The sequence below is a fragment of the Mercurialis annua genome, linkage group LG3 (assembly GCF_937616625.2).
Source record: "Mercurialis annua linkage group LG3, ddMerAnnu1.2, whole genome shotgun sequence".
Classification (NCBI taxonomy): Eukaryota; Viridiplantae; Streptophyta; class Magnoliopsida; order Malpighiales; family Euphorbiaceae; genus Mercurialis; species Mercurialis annua.
The window spans coordinates 67549415-67564568 of record NC_065572.1 but is presented as its reverse complement, the minus strand read 5'-3'; the positions used below and the strand labels follow the sequence as shown (position 1 = coordinate 67564568).

General features: G+C 33.9%; 2 protein-coding genes across 2 annotated transcripts; both read left to right on the top strand.

Moving 5' to 3' along the window:
• The first annotated feature begins 486 nt into the window (after window positions 1–486).
• Window positions 487–6163, top strand: LOC126673375 (protein EXECUTER 2, chloroplastic). The gene is made up of 11 exons (XM_050367498.2): window positions 487–1002; window positions 1365–1481; window positions 1592–1657; window positions 3300–3406; window positions 3483–3564; window positions 3852–4556; window positions 4939–5065; window positions 5151–5314; window positions 5404–5478; window positions 5613–5705; window positions 5795–6163. Exons 1-11 carry the CDS (start codon window positions 679–681, stop codon window positions 5894–5896), a joined length of 1962 nt encoding a protein of 653 aa, XP_050223455.1. The 5' UTR covers window positions 487–678; the 3' UTR covers window positions 5897–6163.
• Window positions 6164–9118: 2955 nt separating this feature from the next.
• LOC126675149 (CASP-like protein 4A3) lies at window positions 9119–11563 on the top strand. The gene is made up of 3 exons (XM_050369752.2): window positions 9119–9722; window positions 9816–9951; window positions 11079–11563. The coding sequence occupies exons 1-3, from the start codon at window positions 9148–9150 to the stop codon at window positions 11271–11273; spliced, it is 906 nt and encodes a 301-aa protein (XP_050225709.1). The 5' UTR covers window positions 9119–9147; the 3' UTR covers window positions 11274–11563.
• The last annotated feature ends 3591 nt before the right edge of the window (window positions 11564–15154 follow it).

The window sequence follows — 15154 nt, the reverse complement described above, 5'->3', positions numbered from 1 at the left end:
ATAGACATCAAAACAATGTATATTCCGGTGCGTACATTATTATTTTTTAAACAGAAAATTGCTAAAAAATAAAATGATAGTTCATATACTAAATTGGTAGAACTTAAAGTTCGTGTTAAAATTATAAAACCTGCTAAAGTTTGTGATTTTTAAAGCAATTAAGCTTTTATAAAATAAAAAATATCATATATATAAATAATATTTTTTAACATAAGCTTAATAAATTCTTAAATTACCACACATTATTTTAATTATTAGTAATTATTAAATAATATTAATTTTTATAATTAAGCTTCTCTTTTTTGTGTAAAAAATATATTAAAAAAATTGAAATAAAATATTAATAAAATAAAAAGTGAAGTTTGCCTCCTTAAAGAGTTCAACTAATATTTTATAAAAATTGAATATAATAGTGTTTTTATTTATTTAAAATCCATGGCACATGGAGTAATATGTTATTATAATATGAGAAGAAAAAAGAAAAAAAGAATTTGGTTGCTATCATTGAGATTGAAAATCCACATGCGCTTGTGGATATCCTAAGTCCCTCCTCCTGTTCTCCATCTTTATCCTCTTCTTCTTTAAAACCCCAAAATAGAACCCATCACCACTCCCACTAAATTTATCCAAAACCACCTCTCTTCTACACTAAAATTCAAAGATTTAATAACGGAAGGGATGACCGGAGCAAACGGATTGGGACTGGGTTTAGGGCAAGCTCAACACAGGCCCTTTTGCTGCATAGATTTCTCAGCTGCCATCAAGAAATCCAGCTTTGTTTTTGACACCAAGAAGCCTTCTTTTTCACTCGCTAATAATTTTAATCATAAGACCCGTAATCATAATTTGCATTGCTGCCGTTGTGTTAACAGTAATTCTTCTAGTAATACCACCTCTAATCTCGCTGCCACGTCCTCTTCTTCGTTGGGATGGGATTGGAATAGATGGACCCGCCATTTTTCTGAGATTGAACAAGCTGAGTCTTTCTCCTCTGTTCTTAAGGTACCATTTTGTCCTTTTTTTCCTTTTCTTGTTTTTGGGTTCTTTTTAAATTTCTTGTATTGTCTTGAAATAAGCAAGTTTTAATGTAAAGATGTAAACTTTTTGTTTGACTCTCTATAGCCACCAAAAAATTACAGAATTTGACTTCTGGGTTGTTAATATCAGTATGATTTATCCCAATTTGAATAACAACATAATCAGTGTGTTCTGATTGCTTATTAGCTCTTGGAAAATCTGAGTTCTTTGCATTATTTGTTGGAATTGGCCATGGTGATTTGGTTCAAGTGCATTTCGAATAATTTATGGCTTGTAAATTGCGTATTTGTTTATACTGACCAAGTTAATGTTTTTTTTTATAACAGTTCCAACTTGAAGAAGCAATTGAAAAGGAAGACTTCCAAGAAGCTGCAAAGTTGAAATCGGCTATTTTAGAAGCTACTTCTAAGGATAGTGTTGCTGAAATAATGTCTGAGTTGCAGGTCCAAAATCTATATTTTTCGCTAGAAATGTTGGTTTGGAACTTCAGTTGACACTTTAAGACATGTATGCGTAATATGGGCAGTTAATTTATTCTGTATTTTATATGCAGAATGCGATAGATGAGGAGCGATACCATGATGCTTCGAGGTTGTGTAAATACACTGGAAGTGGATTGGTAAGTGTTGTAAACCATGCTCACGGTCATCTCAAATACCTCTTTTCTTTTTGAGTTAATATCTGCTCCAAATTTGTTTCAAATGAATTTCTTGGTTTTCTGTTCTCGGCCATGATGGTTGAAATTGATAGCATTGAGCATGAAGTAAAATTAGGTCTCAAAATGTAGCGAGGACTTCACATTTTTCATGGTTCTGCCTATTTTGGCTTGCCACAGGGGTCAAAATACTGGTTTGTTTAAGGGAATCGCCAACAATGCACTAAATCCTCAATTTGGTGTGGAAAATCATCTCCAACAATCGTAGTTGTTAAACCCTATTTCTTTGTATTTGTTATACTATTGGGCCTTTAAAAATAGAATAAAAACAAAATTAAAACCCATAGAATCCTTACTAATAAATTACTAAAACCAACTCCTACACTCTTGTATTCAGAAAGATGTAGAGACCCTATATTTTGTATTCTATGTGAGACTTTTGCGCTTTAGGTGCGCCTGGTGTCTTTAACAACTATGTCAACAACACACTAAATTGCACAATATTTTAGCGTAACGCTATTTTTCACACTATTTGTTGTGTGAAGATTAGTGTTACCCTAAATAATGTGCAATATAGTGTATTATTGGAGATAAAAAATAGTTACACTAGTTTACTTTTTAAATTTTAATATGAAATTTTATGTTATTTTAGTAAATTTAATTTAATGTCTTTTAGTATTTAATAAATATATTTATTTTTTATTAATTTAAAATATATGGGCATATTGATATTTTTAAAATTTATTATTTATTTTATTATAAATAAATGGATGTATCTTGTAAGTATTGAATAAATCATGGGTGTAAAACTGTAATGTGTAAAATGTTTAAATAATTTATTGGATAGGAATATGCTGAGAATAATTTTTCGGTTGTAAAAATAGTGCAAACTGTTGGAGAATAAACATTGTGACAGATGAATTTTAGTGTAAAATTTACCTGATTTTAGTGTTAAAATTGGAGATGGCCTAAGTTGCCTAATTGGAGATGGCCTAAGTTGCCAAAATTGAAGACTAACTTATGACCTATATCGGAATTTGGTGATATGATATAGCTTTCATGAGCTTCCAAGTAACAAAACAGCAAGAGATGGATGGGAAACATGTTATTTTCTGGTTATTTTGTCAAGAAAAGGATCCTAGACTGGGACAGTGGATGAAAAGGGTCCATACTCAAGTCTCAACTAAGTTAAGGCCTACATTGAGTTTTTAAGACTCCTAAGTCCTAAGTAACTGCCAGACGAAAGGACATCTGCGACTTAATTTATTTGTCTAAGCCAGTATAAGAGAATGCAGTTGAGATGAATTAACCAGGCTCACATGTGTTATAACTATTAGAAAGTGGAACAATAGTACATATGAAACTTTTATTCCTTTATTGAAATGACTGACAGTTTAGAATCATGATTGGCACTCAGCTCGGCTATTTGACAAGTTTTACCGAGAGGGAGACTGATCTCATTGTCTTCCAACTATGTATGGTTACAATTTCGTTGAATTTTGTTTTGAGACTTATTTAGGTATATGAACTCGAAGTGTGGTTAGTTCTAACTGTAGAATCAAATGTTTGAAGTTTTGGTGAAAAAATATTTTCTTTCTGTTGACAGGTAGGTTGGTGGGTGGGCTACTCAACAGACTCTGACGATCCCTTTGGTAGACTGGTACGAATAACACCTGGAGTTGGCAGATTCACTGGAAGGAGTTTCAGTCCAAGGTGAGAGAATCTTTGCGGCTCTGATTGGTTTATTATGCATTTTACTTAGGTGTGCACTAAATACTGTTTGCTTCAGGCAGTTGGCTACTGCATCTCCAGGAACTCCAGTGTTTGAAATTTTTGTGGTTAAAGATGCCGATGAAAGTTATGTTATGCAGGTGAGCCATAAGTACTCATTTTGAGATGCAAATACAAATAAATTATGCATCTATCAAGCGTGTCCATAAATCTGAAATACATCTAATGTCATTCAAGGAGTACATCTGACATCGAATCAAAATTATGCCAAATATATTATGGGAATGACCAGCAGTAAAAATGTGATAGAGGTGTTAATGTTTTTAGCTTTGGATAGAAAGCCATCCTCCTATTAGCACAGAGTGTATTTCTATCATCTGTAGTTCTCAGTTTTTTTTTTTGTGGTCTTGTTTCTTACTGTTGACAGGTTGTATGTCTGCAACGAGCTAAAGGCACTACAACACTCTCTGCAAATTCACCTTCTAAATCTAGTAAAAACCCATCAACTTCTGAACTAGAGAAGCCATCTGCAGTAAATGCTCCGGAAAATGAAGTCAAGATAGAGAAAAGTGAGGAGAAAGGCATAAATATTGAGGGAGCAACTGAGGAAGGTATAAAAAATGTGATAAATTTTCTGAAAGATAAGATCCCGGGCTTGAAAGTTAAAGTCATGAATGTGAATGCTTCTGAGGAAGTCGTAGAGGATAATGATACTTCAAACCAGCTCACTCGAGATGATGAGAAGATAGCATCTAGTGATAATCCTGATCCTGAAGATGAATTGGGTGAGTTGGAAGAGATTCAGCCTGATGGGGTTTCCCTTGAAGGCGGTACTGATCCTACAGAAGATGGAAAAGATTTGGATATGAAACTTTATATTGGTGGAGTTGTTCACAATGATGAAGATATGCCTAATAAGGATGAATATGTTCGTCTTCCAGCAGAAATAACTAACGTAGAGAGAGATTCATTTGCACTAGAAGTTTCTGAGAAAAGTCTAGAGTACGACCGCAATGAACGTAAAGCATCAAAGATAAAAGTGGCAGCTATAGCAGCTAAGGGTGTCTCTGAGCTGATGCCTTCAGATATTGCAAGGGCATTTTGGAGTGGGGGTGATAAGGTTTCTTCAAAGGTGAGATCTTCTCTAGATTATTCCAATAAATTTAGGAAGTTGATAGAACTCATGTTGCCTTTTCAAAAGTTTATTTATATTTCAATTTTATAGATGTTGGGACTAAAATTGTCTACCGTCCACTTTTCTTGTATTATATCACATCATTACATGCACGAGAATCTCTGTTCTGGTGGTAGTAGTTATTTGGACTTGCTGGAATTTGGTAGATTACGATTTTGTTTTATCGTGTGTAAAAGCTCACCTGATTGATACCACAACTAATATATGGGAGCTATTTGATGTTTAAAAAAGATGTATACCGGTCAATTTCTATTCATATTTATCTAAGTAATATGTTTCTCTCGAGTGGAAGTTGATCAAATTTTTATTTTTATCTCAGGTTTCTAGGGATGTTCGTGAGATCGTCAAACTTGCTGTTAATCAAGCTCAGAAACAAACTCGTTTAGCAAAGTTTACAAATTTCAGTAGAATCACCACTTCCAGTAACAATTTTGATCCGTTTGACGGTCAGTTAATACTTTCTTGTTCCCCTTTTGATTTAAGCTATAAAGATGTATTGCTTGATGGCTTACCTTGTTGGTTGGGTTATAGGCCTATATGTCGGTGCTTTTGGGCCTTATGGAACAGAGGTAGTGCAATTGAGGCGTAAATTTGGTCACTGGAACGATTCTGATGATAAGTCCTCTGAAATGGATTTCTTTGAGTATGTTGAGGCAGTAAAATTAACCGGGGATCTTAATGTTCCTGCTGGCCAGGTTTGCATTTTCTTACGTGCTTCTCGGTTATAAAGTCATATGGAACTTAAATAAAATGCGTAATAATTGCTTACCATTTTCTCACTTAGGTGACTTTTCGTGCCAAAATTGGGAAAGCTAGTCGTAATCCTAACCGCGGGTTGTATCCAGATGAACTGGGAGTGGTAATTCATACTCATTCTTGTTCACTAATTTACTCTGAGCAAAAGTAGCCTTATGTTGGTTAATCTTTTGGCATAAGATATGAGCACTGCGTATCTCAAAGGCATTCATATATAGAACTTTTATTTCTGTCCAGGTTGCAAGTTACAAAGGTCAAGGCAGAATAGCAGAATTCGGGTTTCGTAATCCACAGTGGGTTGATGGTGAACTCCTCCAATTAAGTGGGAGGGTAAAAACATTTATCAATAAATTTTCCAAATATTACTATTTCTTTTGAACATTTGGATACGTTCTTACTCAATCGTCTATTTTGTTTAGGGCATCGGACCATACGTCAAAGGTGCAGATCTCGGATTCCTGTACGTCATCCCCGAGCAAAGTTTCTTGGTACTATTTAACCGGTTGAAACTACCAGAATAAGAAAATTGTGTCTCCAGTCTGATACGGCAAGAGGTGAGGCATCTAATAGTGAGGAGAGTAGTCTGTGTATATCATGTTTGAGAAATGCATGCAGATCTCTGTAAGCGCTTGTACTTTATTTAATTTTATTATTTTATGGGAGGCATTTTTTCTTCTATGCCTTTCATATATATAACCTCTGTATGTAAATCATATTTACAGATTTAGTTAAATATAAGGTTACTATAATAAAACATCATCTAGTGCATTTGTGGGTGTTTTAGCTAATTTTTTTGTCTTTCTATCAAACAATAATGGAATGATTTTCCTCGAATGAATCCAGTAACTCAGTTTGTCATGTAGAATTATGAATCACTTCATTGTTATCACGTAGAATTATGAATCACTATATATATGTAAGATATGGGTGCAGAGAAACTAAATATTTGGACACGAATACGGTGAAATGCTTTTATTTTAAGGGTTCTTATGTTAAAAACGAAATTTTATGGCAGAATCATGTCACCATGCAATTCCTTGCCGAAAAAGGCATTAATTATGAAAGAAAAGCAGAGATGAAGATTTTTGTGATGGCATCAAAAGTTTTTAAAGCACAAAATGTTGCTTGTTTCTTTTGGTTAAATTAAGGGACAGTGTTGTTGCTTTGTTGGTGTATGATGGAGATTGAAAGAGAATGATTTTATGCTTTTTCTCTTAGATATATTCTTAATCTTGAAATTAAAACCAATAGCAACAATGTTTAAAGCAGGGGGAGTGGGTGGGATTAGGATATGTTTCTTCTCATGTGGTTCTTCAAACATGCTAAGGAATTTAGGGTTGGCAATTCCAACACGGTTTCAATTATATATCTTGAATAAATTAAGTGCCCATTAATAAAAAAAAATAGATTTTATCCAAAATTTTGTTTAACTTGTTTAAAATAAAATATATTATTATAAGGTTACTAAAATTTGGTAAATAATAGATTAAATATTATTTAAATATGATCTTTAAAAATGTTGCAACATTAAAAACGATTCAACTTTTACCTTGAAAAAGTTTAATTTTCTAATGTAGTTGATATTATGTATATAAAAATAAAATTAGACACAATTTAAATGAAAAATACTAAAGTTTTAGATTTTATAAAAATTGTATATATTTAGATGTATTTATATGAGTATATTCAATTAACTAAATGAGTAAACGTTTCATACTCGACATTAGGCTAGTTAAACCTAATGAAATTGATTCTTTTATATATTTTAAACGGATTGATTTATTTATAATTTATATCAATATAAATTCATTTAACTTAATATCGAGTACTTTGGTTTAGAAGTTGACATCCCCAAAGGAATGTGTGCATTGTGGAGAAAAAAATTGCAAAAGTTAAAAAAGAGAGAATTATAGGCTTTGAGCTAAAAATAGAAGAGATTCTTAAATAGACTCGGTCTACCACGTTAACCAAAACTAGCCTATTATATTATGGCACGTTATTAAAATAGTGGCATTATTGTAATTTTGTTTATTATTATTTTACACTTTTAAATAGTAATATTACGATAGTGCCATTATTTTAATGACGTGTCATAATGTGATAGATTTAGTCTATAAATGACTGGTGACCGAATCTAATTAAAAATTTCTCCTAAAAATAAATAAAGAATTAGAATACCCTACCCACCTGAGCCATAAATATAAAGAAGCTAACTTTGATTATAAAGTTGTCTCTCCACTCAACCCTTTGCTCTGCTAATTAGTTTTGTGTTTGTTCCCTTTTTCTTTGCTCTCTTGCTTAACTTTCTTTACTTGTTAATCGACTAAAAAGCCAATGTGAACTTTAAGTTTGTGATTCAGATAAAATAATGCTCTTCATTTTTAGGTCAATTAATAATAAAATTTTATAATATGAATAAGTTTAGAAACTGAAATAATTTAATCTTATCTTTAATTTACTTAGAAATAGACGATATTGCCCTTAATTAACTAAAAAATAGAATTTATTATCCTTTCTTTGATTAAAATTGCTGAAAGTGAATTTTTTTTAATTCGCTAATTATGGTTTAGAGATCAAAATGATCCTTATAACATATGCTTTGCTATTCAGATATTAGGGTGTGACCGAGTTGAGTTGAGTGGGAACACTGCCAAACTCGAACTCGATTCAACTCTAAAATCTGAAGCTCGAAACTCAACCCGAACTTGATCGGGTTTCATTTTAGGAGTTCGAATTCGAATTCGATATAAAAATTGAGACTCGAACTTGACTCGATTAGCTATATAAATATTGAAAATTAAATTGTAATATAAAAATAAAGATATTATTATAAATATATAAATATAAAGGGTAAAAGGTGAATTAATTAAAGCTCTATTAGGCTCGTGAGCGTATCGAATCAAGTATTTTGGAGTTCGAATTTAACTCGAGTAGTTCGAATTAGAGCTTGAATGATATGGCTCAAGTTGATTTCGAATATTTTTCAAGCCAATTTCGAATAGCTTGTGAGTTGACTCGACTCGGTTACACTCTTATTCGTATAGTCCTTATAATTTCAAAAATATGCCTACATATATCAGTTTAGATCAAAATGGGCACTGTTGTAAATATAGAGAAAATATAGGGGCAAACATATAATTTGCATGAAATTAGTCCAACTTCCAAGTCTTATTAGTAGCGTGACAATATGCCCCCTCAACTTATAAGCAATGGCAATTAACACATAAATTAACTTTGTGGGCAAATTAGTACACGAATTTGGTGATTATGGGCAATTTGCCCCATTTTGGAATTTGCCCCTTTAATTTATGAATTAATTGTATCTTAAATTGGCAATTTGCCCCCTTAACTTGTAAATTAATTTGCCAATGAGCTATTTGCCATAATCACCAAGTTCGTATATTGATTTGCCAACAAAATTAATTTATGTGTTAATTGCCCATTGTTTACAAGTTGAAGGGGTAAATTGCTACTTAAGTCCTAGCAGCGTTGTATTATCTACGTGGAATCTTAGTCCTGTAAGTAAAGAGTATACTCTCCTGCACCATAACCCACATCTTCACACCAGAAGTCCAATAAAGTCCTGCCACGTCATGAAAGTTGTACTCTCTTAGACTAATCGTAGGGCAAGATGGACAGATTTACAGTAAATACATAGTAGACAAAAATATCCCCTGACTTTAATTATGCCACGTAGGTAAATGGTCCAACCAGTCAAAATAAATTCTTCCCATTAAATTCCACGACAAATCAGAAAAATATCAAAAAAAAAATGGAATTCAAATCTAAACCGAGAATTCAAATTCCGACCACCAACATGAAACGATCATCATCATCAAACTCCGATTACTCACACTTCGAGTCACCGCACTCACCGCTCCGCCTCAGTTCACCGCTCCCCTCCGACCAAGGCGACCTCCACGACTCCCCTCCCTTCGTTTCTCCAATGAACTCGCCACAAAAATCCCCGCCGCCGGTCAACAACTCAATGGCCATCATCGCAGTCGATAAGTTCACTCAGTGTACTCCTCAACCATCACCTAAACCGCCAGAACATGCTAACGGAAAAAGTAAAGCTCAGGCGCCTCCTCCGGTGACTGTTAATAGGGCAGTGAAGGAGGAGGGACCGACGGTGATGGGGAAGTATAAGGCGGACGGGAGATCGACGGTGGGAGTGGTGCAGAAGCCGGCGGGACGAAGCTCGAGAGGAGAGGAGAAGATGAAAGTGGGGGAGTTAGGGTTTAGAATTAGTGAGATTGTTTTGTGTTTGATTTCATTTTCGGTTATGGCGGCTGATAAGACTCAAGGTTGGAGTGGTGATTCGTATGATCGATATAGAGAATACAGGTTAATTAATTTAGGTTATTTGTTTTGTAATTGATTAAAATTAAATTAACTGAAGATAAAAATGAAGTGAAGTTGGTTGTTTTTTGTGGGCAGGTATTGTTTGTCTGTGAATGTTATTGGATTTGTGTATTCTGGATTCCAAGCTTATGATTTAAGTTATCATTTGGTCACCGGGAAACATGTGATTCGCCATCATCTCCGTCGGCATTTCACTTTCTTCATGGATCAAGTAAGCTAATTGTACTTTTTTATGGGCCTTCTTCATCCATTAGATGATGTAATTCGGCTTAATTAGACTGCGATTGACTGCCACAGACACTTCATTCAATTAATCTTTCCCGTTTCTGAAACATGTTAGAAACTTGGTGTTGCGGACACGAAATTTCATTTTTAACATAGAGACCTTAAATTAAGATTGCCGTGTCTCAGTATCCTGTTTCCCCATAGCTGTGTCCGTGCTACCTAGTCTTCATTGTCACAACTATATTTTGCTAGATGCTGTTATGGACTATATGTGATCATTCCTGATATGGAAATGATTTTGGAAATTTTTGTTTTGGCTAATTGCTTCATTTGAGTCTTACATGACATGAGAGAGCACAGCTTTTCAGTGTTAGGGGCTTACTGATTGTTTGGAAGTAGGATGGACCTGCATTTCAGCTATTTGAGGGTTAAATTAATAGCCTTTCATCTAAGCTCGGATAATTTCCTTATGGTTTTGGAGTTAAGCATAATAAAGCTTATAGTTAAATAAAACTTTCCTATCGCATGAAGAAATTTAGACTGACTGTTGGTCATAATGCCTATTGAATTTGTAAGGCGCTTGCCTGGTCTAGGGTTTAAAAGGCACTTGTATCACCTAATGTAGATGACAGCAATTTTCTGTTGCTGTAATTGCTCCATAAATCATGAGGCGGTTTGACCAGAGTTGTCATTTTGCATTATACAGAATTTGGTTAATATGTTAGTGAATTTTACCGAGTATTAGCAAGCCTTTCTAAAATATGGCTGTTCTTTGTGGTCCTTAAATTCTGGATTTTTATTAGATGCCCCTGGTGCTGATCATCAGACTTGTAATCACCTATTAGCTATTTAGGGGACTGAACAGTCTTTGATCTGTCGATCAAGGTTCTGAATGCATAGAAAGTCCGTCATATCCACATCCATTTGCCAATTAGGCTGCTATATATTTACTTGTCCAGTCACCAATTCACGGTTATATTGTACAAAGATGTTGGGGTTGTGAATTTCCATGGTTTAGACAAAATTAGCATTAATACTACATACATAATAATGATTATACATTTTTTCTTATGTATTTAAAATGGAAGCCTCCATTTGTTGGATGATCTGCAGATACTAGCATATCTTCTGATATCAGCATCGTCATCAGCAGCTACCCGCGTAGATGACTGGCAATCTAACTGGGGCAAAGATGAGTTCACAGAGATGGCTACAGCTTCAGTTGCGATGGCGTTACTAGCTTTTATTGCCTTTGCTGTTAGCTCCCTTATATCCGGTTATAACCTATATAACAATGGGTCAACTTGATTTATGAAACAATTTCATGTTGTAATTTATAGTGTTGTGGGGAAAGGAATCAAGAAAATGTCCAAATGGAAAATAATTTCTAAATGTTGTATAGATATATAGGTAAATTTCTTTTACAACTATTGTATTATTTTGATTTTAAATTTAGATAAAATTGTAAAATTTTGGATTTTTATAGGCTTTTTAGCAGTTACTGGTTTGGTGTAGAAGTAGAACATATATAATGTAACCTATCAAATCTCTTGTAATGTCATTAAAAAATAAAATAAATGAGATTTTTTAGCATTTTATTCGGTAGTTAATCTCGAAACCAAAAGGAAATCCCAGTTGTGTAAGGATTATAAAAGTATGAACCGCCTCACTTTCGCTTGGAAGAATTTAAAGAAACTACAAACGCTACTTACTCTAGTCTGACTGTCAACTCTCAAGGACATTCATCAATTTGCTTCATTTGTTTCTAAATTACAGAGCAAATTGTAGTGGAAAAATCAAGAATCAAAAGATATGATAGATTTGTTTCAAGTAGCATTGTCTGATTTCTTAGTCAGTTCTATATTTTTACTTGTCAGTCAAGTTAAATATTAGCGCTACTGTAATGGATAGTTAACTAATCTGCTAGTTTTTCAATTGAATTGTAATGTATAGTTGATTTATAATGTGTTAGTTTTTTCAATTGTATTATAACTATTTCTTGGTATATCATTCAATGTCCAAACTAGCTATATGACTAAAAAGCAATTGAGAAAATATCTGATGCCAAACGAAATCCGACTGACTATGTTCTGCTACCAATAAACAGCAGTAATTATGAAAACTACTCGGGTTACAAAAAGAATAAACAACAGATTCCGATATTTTTTCTCTTGCATCGGCAAGCACCTGCAAGAAGGGATCGACGATGATGATCAAATTTCAAAAGTTCATTGTAGTTTCTACTATGTTGGCCAAGCTCTAAAGGTTCTTCACTGGCTTGATACTGAAAGCAAGAGCCTGCATATAGGCACACACAAATGAATAGAAAGACTTGAACTAATTCAGCCATTACAGACTGCATTAATATGTAACATGCCAGGATACAAGCATTCCTGCTGATCGAGTCCCTGACATGGATAAGAGGGAGAGCTCATGGATCGATCTGCTTTTTCGGACGGAAGGAGCAATATCGAGTCCGCATTTACATTTTTAAACAAAAAGTTACCCGGTTTTTTAAATTACCAATGTCGCTTTACGTATTTCACACGTGGCTCGTAGTATTATATTTATATTGAACCAATAATTATTTTTATAATTATAAATTGTATTTAAGTATAAAATATCAAATGATTTAACATATTTATAGAGAATATAGATAGTTGAATATATTGAATAATAATTAAATTAGTAATTTATTAGACCTAGTTTATCTTAATTAGAATTTTAAATGATTAAATAATTATTATTAAATATTTAAAATAGTTTATTTTAATTAGTACTCTATACAAATTTTCTTGACATAGTATTATATATAGTTTATTTTAATTAGTACTCTATATAATTATCTTGACATAGTATTAATTATAAGTAGTTTATTTTAGTTAGTATATAACTCTAATAATTATTTCAATAGTTTTCTAATTAATAATTATATTTTATAAAGTAAACAGGACATTAATGTAAATGTGCTTTTCTTCCCTTCATCCGTGCTTTTATATATAGTATAGATAAAAAAAATAGTGGAGAAAACCCGCTGCTCTAGGATGAAGTTCGATATAGCCAGTGTCACGACCCAAATTATTGAGCCGAGACCGGCGCTAGGGAATGGGAGTGGTAGCTCCGAAACCCGTAGCAAGCCTAAAACCATTAATAATTTTTCGCAATTGAAAACATATTATTATATATAAAACGTTTTCAGAAAACTCTTTAAATAATATAATATAGATATTAAAATATCATATTAGAGTTTACATTCAAAACTAACTATTTGAAATCAATTTACCAATCTTAGATTGACAACTACTGACTACTGCAGCTCATGTAACTCATATTTGTGCAAGTCCAATGACTTCTGGCACAATGGAGATGGTTTGTCTGATCCGACTTCTACTACCTGCAAACATCAAAGTGAGGGGTCAGTATTTGGGAAAATACTGAGTGAGTTTGCAAGTTACTTATAGTATTATCAAAATATAGCGTCACACGCTTAATACGTATGCAAATTCCATACATAATATAAGCACACAGTAAACGTTCCTAATTAACAGACTCTATCAAAACTCTAATCCTTGATTCGCTAAACTTGTATAATCGAATCAACTTAATCCAAATGGTCCAACCCGGGAGTGTTCACACTCGACCACGTCAGTCGCAACCAATCTCTTAATCCCAAAGTGTGAGTCCAACTCACTGGTGGGTCCAACCCACTAGATACGGGGCTCAGGTTACTTAACCCAGTTCACTCTCGTGGGGCTCAGGTTATTTTAACCGAGTTCACTCTCGTATCGCACTCTTATCGTATGCGCATTTCGTAATCTCATAGACAATCTAGACACGCTAGAATGACTTACTGATAATCTCATAGCCTATTGACACTCAATAGGTATTGACTTCTATAGATCTCATACTAGCTATTCATATTTAAACAATGAATACAAGAACGTGCATAATCAAACTCATCAAGCACAATATCTTATATGAACAAATCATATAGATACAATGTATATAATAATAACATTCATAATATAAGAAAATGACTTTTATAATAATACGTGAAAGTAAATTGCCACTCACAGTGACCGCTATCCAAAAACTGCATTATTATAATTCCGCAAGCGTAAGCTCCTTTCGTTGTCCAATCACATAACCACTCCAGCTAACTGGCTTGGTAGCTCGTCGGTACGTCAGTTACTTAATCGAGTTACCTATACGTTTAATCCATAAACGTGGGCTTAGTATTCAAATTCCTAAGTTATAAACTTAGGTTAACATAATCGTATTTCAAATACGATTCTTAACTTTGATAGTATTCTAATACTTACTCGAGATATTCGTCATATCTCTTATTCATCAATTCTTAAACTTAGATTCCTTATATCTCGGAACCTTAATCGAACTCATTATGTTCGATATCCAAATTTCTTATTTTCGGGGTCCGTGATACACTTTTAATGTCCGACGTACTTAAAGTCGGAAAACGGGGTCATAGCGGGGCGAAATTATCGTATAAGTGCTTCACGTAAACTATGCGCCCGCATAGTCTACTTGCGCGCCCGCGCAAAGTACTTGCGCGCCCGCGCAAAGTACTTGCGCGCCCGCGCAAAGTACTTGCGCGCCCGCGCAAGTTTGTTACGCGCCCGCGTAACTTTGTTACGCGCCCGCGTAACACTCGCTCTTGGCCATTCCGACGTGCTTCCGGCGTGAAAACGTTCCAAACACATCCGAAACGCTTAATCTAAGCCCAAAACACTATAATCCAATTCTAATATCGATTAAAACGATATAATCGTTTCGTGGCCTAAAACTTTGAATCGATATAACTTAAAATATATCCGTTTAAACGGTAAAACGACAAGCTTACCGTGATTCGCCATTGAAATACGATCAATTCGAGCTATAGAACGTCGGAAACGGACGAGAAACGGCGAAGCGGCGACGGATCGTCACTTTTCCTCGCTCTCTCTCTTTTCTCTCTGGAACTATCTGTTCCTTTCTTTTCCTTTCCTTATGCCTAAGGAAATGTATATATGTTTTGGCAAATTTGCCCTTTTGATCCCTCTCTTCTTTAACTTAAACCATTTCTCTTTTAAACTTTTTATTTTAACCAAATAGCTAAATTATCCTTTTAACTCACTTTCATACGTATTATTTATATTCCAATAAATAATACTAACCCAATATTATTATTT